A 10,746-nucleotide genomic window follows, 5' to 3' on the forward strand; every position below is an offset into this window, starting at 1 on the left:
ATCTGTGCCAGCCTGGGCAAGCCCGCAAAAGTTGTTTTACGCCAAACGCGTTTTGCGGGCCGACGGGATGCGGGGTATGCTAGAGTTGCTCTAAGAAGATATATCCACCAAGCATTAAATAATTGTCCATCGTGTATTTAGAAAATATTCATCACGTGCTTAAAATCAATTCATACAGTTATTAAAATTATTTATCATGTATTCTCTCCGGAAAAAAAATAAGAGCATTTAGATGACCACTTTAATGATCTAAATTATATTTCTTTACGAAGGAAGTATTTCATAAGTGTTTATGTAATAAAAAGAAGTGTTTTAAAAAATGTCATGTAAACCTAAAAAGGTGTTTATGTACCTTTAATGAATGTTCATGTTTTTATAAATATTTGCACTTTAAAAAAAGGGTTCACGTATTTTTTAAAGAAAAAAAGGAAAAAACGCAAGTAAGAAGAAAAATGAAAACATAACAATAAAAAATACTACTGTAAATCACAAAAATAAAAAAACAAACGTAAAATAGAAAATAAGAAATAAAAGGAATTGAAAAGCCATGTCCGATGCGGAAAGTGTTGTTTATGCCATGACAAATTTTGTGGTACAGGTACAACTAGCTGTTAGACCAATCGTAAACACGTATCATGGTCAGATGTGCCCAGGTTGTGAAAATCCGGACTAGCCTTGAAACGACTGGCAGTCTCATGTCATGCCACCAACCAGTGTCCTCTAGAGACAAACCGCAGTCCAAAGCTTCAAGGTTGAACCTTGAGAAGCCATGCACCACCTCCCTGGTACTGGTACACTGGTAGTCCCCTTTAGAGGTATCATGGAAAACTGTTCCCCAAGATGGCAGCTCCATCAGAGCATGAAGCTACCTCAGCCATCATCTTTGACGCTCGTCTTTCGAGCACCTTTCCCAGCCGCTTTCCGCCCCGTCTGCGCCTGAACCGTGTACTGCTTCCGCAGCACCTGGAGCCTCTCGAGAAGTTCTTGGAACGAAGGGCGGTGCTGCGGTTCACTGCACAGAGGGGATAATTGATTTAGTGGGATCGGGAATCAGCTGTTTGGTACTCCTTCACTAGACTGCAAAATGGTAGTATATATACCTTCCCCAACAGCTCTCAATCATCGATGCCCACTGAGGATCCACGTCGCTTGGTATTTCTAGTCTGTGATCCATGAAACCCACGGCTCCGATAACCTGCAACATAGGGGGGCATCGTTAGGGATCAGGCATTAATGGCAATGTGTGTGCTATTACGTTAAAAAGAAGAAGCAAAAAAGAAACTAGGCCTTCTTAAACTGCAATGATGGTGATTACACTTGGAGAAGATTCACCATTCACCAGTAAGCTAGTACTCCTGGAGTATAAGTCTTTTTAGATGTTTCACTAGAAGACTACATACGGATGTATATAAACACACTTTAGAGTGTAGATTCACTCGTTTTGCTATGTATGTAGTCTCCTAGTTAAATCCCTAAAAAGACTTATATTTAGGAATGGAGGGAGTACTTTCCAAGAATCTTTTTTTGGCTCTAAGAAACCACAAAAATGGAGTGTATGTAGGCACTTCTCTAAGGGTAAATGGGGGGAGGGGATGACAATCTTAGGCCTTGGTGGAGTAGACGACTTTTAAGGACCTTTTACTTGGCAATTCTTCAACAGAAAAGTCATGTCCGTGTACCTGCATTGTATTGAGAGTATCCCAAGGGATCTTCTGAGTAGCAAGCTCCCACAGGACCACTCCATAGCTGAATACATCTGACCTATACTTATAAAAAGGAAGAAATCAGTAAACATCCATAGGTAACAAGAACATCTGTTGTTCAAGAATCTCCACACTGAGCTTACTTTTCATTTGAAGGTTCACTCCGTAACACCTCCGGAGCCATCCACTGCGGCTGGATGTGGAAACCAAGTTATCAGGCACTTAGATTAAAGTTTATAACAATCTTGTCAGCAAAAGGTTAAGTTTGCTTGTACTTACTGTTCCCTTTCCAGTTTTTGTTGACAGAAATGTATCGAGTTTCAGACGTGAAAGACCAAAGTCTGCAACCTAATAGAACCAAGTGAGAAGAGACAACATAAAGCATGGAAAATAAAGTTTCATAATTACCTTTACAGTCCAATTCTTATCAACCAACAGGTTTGGCGATTTCAAATCACGGTGCACAACAGTTGGGATGGAACTGTGAAGATAATTCATGCCCCTTGCCTGCAACAATATTAAATTATTCTTCTAAGAATTCACATGGAAAAATATGTACTCGGCAAAGAAAATATCAAGTAACTCCTATCTCCATAGGTTAAGAGCCCACAGCATGAACACGCATGAGTTTTGGAGGGTTTAGGTAACAAACGTTGGCATGTTGTACATCATAATCACATGAATCATGATTGAATTTTGGTGATACAATCTTCAGTTATGATCGTAGAAACATAATGTGTGATATAGCACAAGATATAGTACATGATATCACCTATTTTCTTGTTTCATTCTTCCATACACTGAAGCTACAGATATGGCTTACATGCAGTTCAACTTCGCTTTTAGGCTGTTGCAAAAGGTAAAGTCTGTATCTATTCAAAACAATACTTGACATCTTCAATGAAGAATGTTTATCAGGTCATGCTCATTTCTCAAAAGTTCCATGTAGTTTATTTGGCTTGAAAAATTCTGAATCCTTAACCAGCTGTTAAAAGAAAATGCACTCACAATGTCAATAGCCATGTTAACTCTCCGTCTTGGATCCAGCTTGCCAATGTTACTTTGAAGCAACCGAAACAAACTCCCGCTGCATTATGGGACTCGGTCAAGTGTTATACAGAACAAGTAAAACAACTCTACCTAGTACAAAATCAATGCATGGTGTGTCATAGGTGTTTTTAGTATCAAATGAAAAGAACCAGGGACATTAGCACTCCCAATTTATTCAATAAGAGGCAAGTATACAACATGGTTGGTTGCTTACAGAACCAGGTTGAGCCATCCATCAATCATTTGAAGTGTTTTTACTAGTACAGATATGAAAAACATGTAGGAAGATATAGAGCATACCGTGGCAGAAATTCAGTAACAATACAAAGTCGTTCCTGCGAAGCAACTGCACCCATGAAAAGTATTATATTGGGATGTCGTAGCTTCTTCATCAATGATACCTACACATTTGAAGGATACAAATATGGTCATGGCCACAAACTATGGAAAAGGGATCACAGAACATGATTTAGAAAGTTATCAATGTAGTGCTCATTGACCCACAAAATCCAACAGAAGTGAAGATTAATTTGTCAATGCCATATCTTTTTTTCATAATTATCCACATAGTCAAATTAACACAGAATAGTGAACATGGTAATTATTTCTACAATGGAGTATCTGTCTCAATAATACAGTAGATATCGTGTGGTTTCATTGCCATTATACCCAAATTCATGAGCAACTAAAGATCAACAGAAATTGTATGTAGATATAGATGTCCACCTCTTGTCTGAAGGTATTTATCATTTCTTCTGAATATTCCTGCTTGGAGAATACTTTAGCTGCCACGTCCTACAGGAACATTGATAGATACTGAGGGTTTATTGTTAAAATGTAAAGCTCCATTCATAATCATGCGACAAAAATGACATACCGAGCCATACCACAAAGCATGATACACTGTTCCGCAACAACCTGTATGCACCAAATATGAAAATAACAAAAATGAGTACATTTGTTATAAAAGAAGACAATAACAGATTGCATTGGCCCAGACTACGTCGTCGAGTACTTTCCGACGACACGGTACGACCGACGATGAAAGACGATGACAAAACAAAGCAACTTGCGAACTCGACGAAGTGCTTTAAGTCGAGACGCACCGTACGAAGCCGATGCACCGCAGTGCAAAGCAGCTCGCTGATCTCCCAGGCTAAACACGTACGTACGCAGCAGCCTTTGGGCTGGATACTCAAACACACGCACACATAGAAGACTTCGGCTATCAGCCACACGTACGTATCGTACGTGATGATTTTTTCTTTATTGCTTCTCACGGTCGTTCTTACAAGGGGCTATACAAACATATATATAGTAACAGGATAGATTAGCTAACCTACTCAGTTACTACTCCTAATCCTACTTGGTGATCAGTATGAAACCTACACGGACACATATACATGTCGTGTTTAGTTCCAACAATCACCCCCCCAAACACGACGTCGTCACGTCACAGCTCCGACGTCGATCCTTCTTCGTATCTTCAGGATCTTCTCTCGATCCAAAGCTTTATTCAGCATGTCCTCCAGTTGATCATCGGTGCGATCGTAGTTGACATTCGTCTTCTCTTCTTCCACGCAGTTCTTCATGTAGAGATACATCGTATCAATGTGCTTGCTCCTGTCATACCGCACTGGATCCTCGCGTAAAATAAATATAGACTCGTTGTCAACATTGAGCACCACTCGTTTCGGATCTCGATCCATGAGATCACCGTGTAGCCTTCCTAGCCACACACCTTGACACTCTGCTTCACTTGAAGTCGATGTCAACACTTTCTTTTTTCATCTTAGCCAGCTTACTATGCTTCCATCAAGGAAATATGCCATGTCCGAGGTACTCTTACGGTCGTCAACAATTCCTTCCTTGTCACTACCACTGTAGCCGAGTAGTCTCACCATCTTCTTCTTGCTCATCTCAAGACGAGGTTTCATTGAAGCGTCAATTGGATTGCAATCTTCCATGCCACAACTTTCAAGTACCTTCCTTGTGTATGCCTTCTGGCATAGTGTGATCCCTTCCGGCTTTTGATGCACCTCTGGCCCGAGGTAGCAACTCAAAAGACCTAGATCATCCATCTTGAAAAACTCCTTCATTTGTAGCTTGAACTTTGCAATCACCTCTTCATCTGCTCCAGTTATCAATAGATCGTCGTCGTAGATGCCAACTAGTAGACGAACACTTCCTTGACCTCTCTTGTACATTGCATGCTCTAGTGAGGCTTTCTCAAATCCAAGAGAAATCATAGTCTGGTCAAGTTTGATGTTCCACGCCCGAAGGTCTTGCCGTCGCCCATACAAGACTTTGTGTGGCTTCCATAACTTGTGCTCTTCTCCCTCTTCGATGAAGCTCAGTCGCTGATTCACGTACACATCTCCTTCCATCTCACCGTGCAAGAACGTGGATTTTACATCCATGTGATGTATCTTCCATGATTCTTGAGCCGCGAGAGCGATGAGTAATCTCACCGATTTCATCCGTGCAATGGGAACGGACACTTCTTTGAAGCCCACACCTTCATCTTGCATGTCCTCTTTGACCACTAGCTTCGCCTTGTGCTTCATACAATTTCCTTCAGCTTCTTTCTTGATCGTAAATTCCCACTTGAGCTCCATGGTTTTTTCATTGTTGGGAAGATCCACAAGCTCCCATGCATTGTTGTCGTGGATCGAGCCCAACTCTTCTTTCATAGCATGACGCCAACACTCCTTCGTATTTGCGTCTTCAAAATCTGCCGGTTTCTCGGCAATTGCTAGACATTGTCGCCCACTCCCTTTCACTTTTACCGGATCAATTAACACCGGTTGTAGCTGTACGGGTGTAGGTGATGCTGTCCTTTCCTCCATTACAGTCAGAGGCGACAGAAAAATTTCTGCTACGCACGTTTCATTTGGCGATGTAAAAATTCCAACCCGAGTTGAGCTTCCTGACTTTTCACCTGAACTAGGCACCAATGCAGATTGGCCTCCTTCACCCTCTCGGCCACGCTCGACAACCTTCACGCCTGAGTTGCAGCCTAGTGGAACTTCTCTTGATGAGCGAAGCCCATCCGTTCCACCACTTAAAGATCCTCCACGTAGGCCACCAGCAGCTCCATCCCGAACAGGGTAGCTGCTGCTATTCTTCGGCCTTTCTGGTCCATCTCCTTCATGCGTCCCAAACGTAGCACAAGGGCCACGGTTGCCACTACAAGCCGTTGCGCTCATGTCTGCTTTTGCATCAGCGTCAACAGAAATACCATTTGTGTCTGTAACATCGACACAAATTTCAGAATTACCTCTCGCATCAGTAGCTTCGACACGAGTTTTGGAATCACCCCTCATGTTTGTAGCAAGGTCGCTTCTCCACGGCCGAGCAGACGCAATGAGCGCTTCCTTCGCTCCAGCAAAGTTGGCACTTACACCCATAACATTGATGTAAGCTTCGGAATCACCTCCCGCATCCGTAGCATAGATACGGGTTTCCGAACCATAATCTTGAGAGCAAACTCTTCCTTCACGCAGTGCGGCAATTTCTTTAGCCGACACTTGAAAAACTGGATCATCCTCGTCCACGAGGTCACACATCAACATCATGTCACCTTCATCTTCTTGTTGGGCCATGAGCGTCTTCTTCTTCGGGAGATTCTTGCACTCCGACTTGAAGTGCCCCATGATGCCACAGTTGTGACACTTGATTTTGCGCTTGTCGAACTTCTTCTTCTTCTTCGGAGCGCCATCGTTGGCGTCCTTTTGATTTTGTTCGTTTGGCACATGATCTTGGCGAGCGTAACTGCTAGAGTCCTCACCTTCTCTCCTTGAGTCCAGCGCCTGCCACTGAGCCCGCGTGAGCATGACATGCTCATCGTTCATCCCGTCCCCGAGACTGTACCGCATACGCTTGTCGTGAGCCTCGTAGCGTCCGACGAGATCATCCATGGAGAGGGTCGCGAGATCGACGCACCGCTCGATCGCCGTGACAATTTGCAGGTACCGGGGAGGAGCCGCGGGCAAGAACCGACAGACTACCGAGGCCTCCGTTAGGTTTTCTCCAAGTGCACGGATCCGATTGACGAGAGTAGCAACCCGCGAAGCGAACGCGTCCACGGACACATTGTCGTCCATGACCAAAGTCTCATAGTTCCTTAAGAGAGTTTGGAGATTGGCTTGCTTGACGCCGGTGTGTCCCTCAAACATGAGCTTCAAGGTATCCCACACCTCCTTCGCCATTTCTTTGGCGATCACGTGTTGAAGGACATCCATCGGCATTACCGAATAAATCACCGACGCCGCCTGCCGATCCTTCCGATGCTCAGCACCCTCCTTGAAAGCGTCGCCTCCTGGATCGACTGCATCCCACAACACGTTGGCGCGGAGACCACACTCCATCAGGGCCTTCCAGACCCCGAAGTTCTCACGATCAAATCGTGGGTACGACGACCTCACCGGAGCAGCAAATACATTAGCCGCACCGGTGTACTCTGCCAGCTGCTTGTCCTTCTCGTCGTCCGACATGATCTCCCGTTACTAGAAGATCAACCTTGCTCTAGATACCAATTGTTGGCCCAGACTACGTCGTCGAGTACTTTCCGATGACACGGTACGACCGACGATGAAAGACGATGACAAAACAAAGCAACTTGCGAACTCGACGAAGTGCTTTAAGTCGAGACGCACCATACGAAGCCGATGCACCGCAGTGCAAAGCAGCTCGCTAATCTCCCAGGCTAAACACGTACGTACGCAGCAGCCCTTGGGCTGGATACTCAAACACACGCACACATAGAAGACTTCGCCTGATTACCACACGTACGTATCGTACGTGATGATTTTTTCTTTATTGCTTCTCACGGTCGTTCTTACAAGGGGCTATACAAACATATATATAGTAGCAGGATAGATTAGCTAACCTACTCGGTTACTACTCCTAATCCTACTTGGTGATCAGTATGAAACCTACACGGACACATATACATGTCGTGTTTAGTTCCAACATACAGCAGTCTAAGAATCGGGATATTAGTGCTAGTTTGATTATCTACATGGACTTTCAGCAGTGAACAAGTACATGCATAACCTTACGAGTAAACAGTGCCATCACTGTTGTGGACATGCAACACTTGCAACTTAGAATCTCAGAATATACATCCACACCACCAGGACTATAGTAAAAACATGAAATTAACTGAACTATTATGACTCCTGAACATTAGAAGAAACAGAACCAATTTGGACTGTGCCAAAGATAAGAGGAGAATACATAAGATTTTATTAAGAAGCATGAAGAGCGAGGAATTTTACTGAAAAGAACTGATTTTTACTATGCTTGGAAGCTATTAAGATGCATGCATAGTGAGGAATTACTGACAAAGAACAAACAGCCTAAGTAGTTCTTTACGATTACAAGCTATGGCTATGGCTACTCCTAATTTTTTTGGAATGCATGTTAACAAGAGATCTGAATGCTTACAGATGGAGTAATTGCAAAGGGAGAAGTAATACCTTGACCTACTTGTTCTCCAATTACTAGGTCTTCCCAGAGAATCTCATAATCTAGGCAGTCTGCTTCATAATCTACTCTCTCGGTACCGCTGCTATCAGTACTCCCAGTGCTGCTCATGCTACTCGTGCTGTTCTTGTTGAAATCCCACCAGGAACCTGAGACCTCATATTTCGTAGCCCAAGTGTCTTCGCTGTTTTGGCAGTCTGGAACTATGATAGGTTCTAGAACTGGAACTCTCTGATGACTCTGGTCATTCTCCTGCTTATCCTGCAACTGTGTTGAGTTCAAGTTATTCTTTACAGAACTCCCGTCATTTTCATGCCCTTTCCAAGGCCATGATATGCCCTTCTTTGCCAATAATGCCTCAGCCTTCGAACAAAAAATCTTGTAGGACCCTACTTTTCCTTCTCCTGGATCATCACTACTTGTTTTGTTCGACTTGCCAAGGGATTTCTCTTGGGCCACAAAGGCACCAAGCATTACATCCCCACTTGGGGTGTTTTCTTCACTTGATGCCATCTGGGCCTGGAGGTCAAGTTCAGAATACTGGGCCTCACAGCCACCACCATACTTTTTGTCGTTATTCTGACATGTCCTTATCCGAGAACGAACTCTACTTGTAACGCTGGTAGCCTGCATTGTAATTCCAACAAGAAGAAACCAGTACACTAAGAAATAAATGAAGAATAAGTACCAGAAAGAGTAAGTTTCAATTGAAAATTTGAAATTAAACAGCAAGATCATTTCTTCTGTTGTTCAGCAGTGCAACTTACCAAAGTTACTATCTTGGAGGTGATTGCAGATTGAGGAGGTCGCTGGGAGTGAAGAGAAGCGTTGTTTATTGAACCACTTTTAGGACGGTTGTTAGCATGAAACTGGGGCTTTGCTGTGCTTGGATAGGATTCCGCCGAGTCCGAGGGACTAAATATCTCCTCTAATGTACGCACATCGAGCGAGAGACAGATGAGGCCCACCAAGCTACCATCGTCATCGTACAGAGGGGTGTTGTGGACAGAAATGAAAAACCTCTCTCCTGACTTGTTCATCACAGGAAACCTCCCTCTCCAACACTTGCCATTAAATATATTTTGGATGACCATTTGTGCTGAATCGAAGTCGGTAGGATGAACAATTAATTCAACGGCATTCCGACCAACCGCCTCTGATGTAGAATAACCATACATGTGCTCAGCATACCGGTTCCTACATCACAGAGCAAAAACAAAGAGTTTGGTAAGACATGTGTTCAGAGAACCGAGCGGAGTCAATTGTGTGCAGAAATGCCTATCGCATAAAGAACCTGCTATGCCTCTTTAGCCAACTTGACCGGTCGAGAGAATGGGATCTACACTAACTACATGCATCAAGATATGGAGTACTTTGTATTTCAATAATAAAAATAAAATAAATGTGTCACCTTGCAGCAGTTTTTGCAAAAAAAAAAATTGTAAAAAGACTTATGAATGGCACTAGTCAGCATTTCATCAAACACTTGGTGAACAATGAGCAGACACGACCGAACCAATGCAATCAAGTAGTGCAATCAAGGGACCTCACCAGTACAGGAGCTTCCCGTCGGGGGCGATGATGTGCACGGCCTGCCCCAGCGACTGCAGTATCCAGTGGCAGTGCCTGTCGGGCAGCCTGCTGCGGGCCGCGACGCGCCGCGACGACGACGAGGGCCGCTGCTGCTGCGGCAGCGCGCGGACGGCGCGGCGCCGGGCCGCGGCGCGGCGGTCCGGCATGAGCCGGCCCACCTCCCGCTTGAGCTCCGCCTGCCCTTCCTCCAGCACCCGTATCTTCTTGAGGAGCTCGTCCGCCTCCATCGCTCACCGTCTCCTTGATTGATGTGTCCTCTGCGGCTCCAGGTCGTCGTTGGCGTGGCTATGTAGCATTGCTCAGGGCTGGGACATGAGGGGATGGAGCGTCGGAATGTAGCGCCATCGCAGTCGCGCTTGCCTTTCGCTTCCGCCGCCGCATCGCCGGAGCGCGCGGCTGGAGTTTAGTATTCTTTTGCGGTGAGGATGCGGATGGGCTTCTCCGGGGAGCGATTAAACAAGTCGATCGGCACCAGGCGACGGCTTTGCTCATGGCTGACATAATCAGCGAGCGAGATGCCGAGAAGGATGAGGCGTGTAGCTCTGCCCCCGTGCTCCGGCCCACTGTTCCGCTCCGTTTTTTCACAAAGGTCATCCTATTCATCTTTGATCATCATAGTACAACGAAAACTAAAAATAATAAAAATTACATTCAGATTCGAAGACCATCTAGCGATCACTACAAACATTAAAGGGAGCCGAAGGCATGTCGCTGTCATCGTTCCTTCCTCGCTGGAGCCACGAAACGTTGTTGTAGTAGACAGTCGGGAAGTCGTCGTGCTAAGGCCCCATAGGACCAACACACCAGAACAGCAACCGTCGCAGATGAAGAGTGTAGATCGGAATTATCCAACCTAAAAACACACGGACAAAGACGAACGACGAACAGATCCGAGCAAATCCATCAAAGA

At 44.8% G+C, this 10,746-nt stretch overlaps 1 protein-coding gene across 2 annotated transcripts; it reads right to left on the bottom strand.

Moving 5' to 3' along the window:
• Positions 1-555: 555 nt before the first annotated feature.
• Positions 556-10,350, bottom strand: LOC123404106 (serine/threonine-protein kinase PAK 1-like). 2 transcript variants are annotated; one of them, XM_045098029.1, is made up of 13 exons: positions 9,795-10,341; positions 9,011-9,440; positions 8,237-8,870; positions 3,631-3,671; positions 3,480-3,548; positions 3,054-3,154; positions 2,712-2,790; positions 2,112-2,210; positions 1,983-2,051; positions 1,847-1,896; positions 1,680-1,761; positions 1,101-1,195; positions 556-1,012 (listed from the first exon to the last, which is right to left on the bottom strand). In XM_045098029.1, the coding sequence occupies exons 1-13, from the start codon at positions 10,061-10,063 to the stop codon at positions 871-873; spliced, it is 2,160 nt and encodes a 719-aa protein (XP_044953964.1). In that variant the 5' UTR covers positions 10,064-10,341; the 3' UTR covers positions 556-870. The 2 variants fall into 2 exon arrangements, with proteins under 2 accessions (XP_044953964.1, XP_044953965.1); XM_045098030.1 differs by lacking the exons at positions 556-1,012; positions 1,101-1,195; positions 1,680-1,761 and having other exon boundaries at positions 1,983-2,044; positions 9,795-10,350.
• Between the last annotated feature and the right edge of the window lie 396 nt (positions 10,351-10,746).

The sequence above is a fragment of the Hordeum vulgare genome, chromosome 6H (genome assembly GCF_904849725.1).
Source record: "Hordeum vulgare subsp. vulgare chromosome 6H, MorexV3_pseudomolecules_assembly, whole genome shotgun sequence".
Lineage (NCBI taxonomy): Eukaryota > Viridiplantae > Streptophyta > Magnoliopsida > Poales > Poaceae > Hordeum > Hordeum vulgare.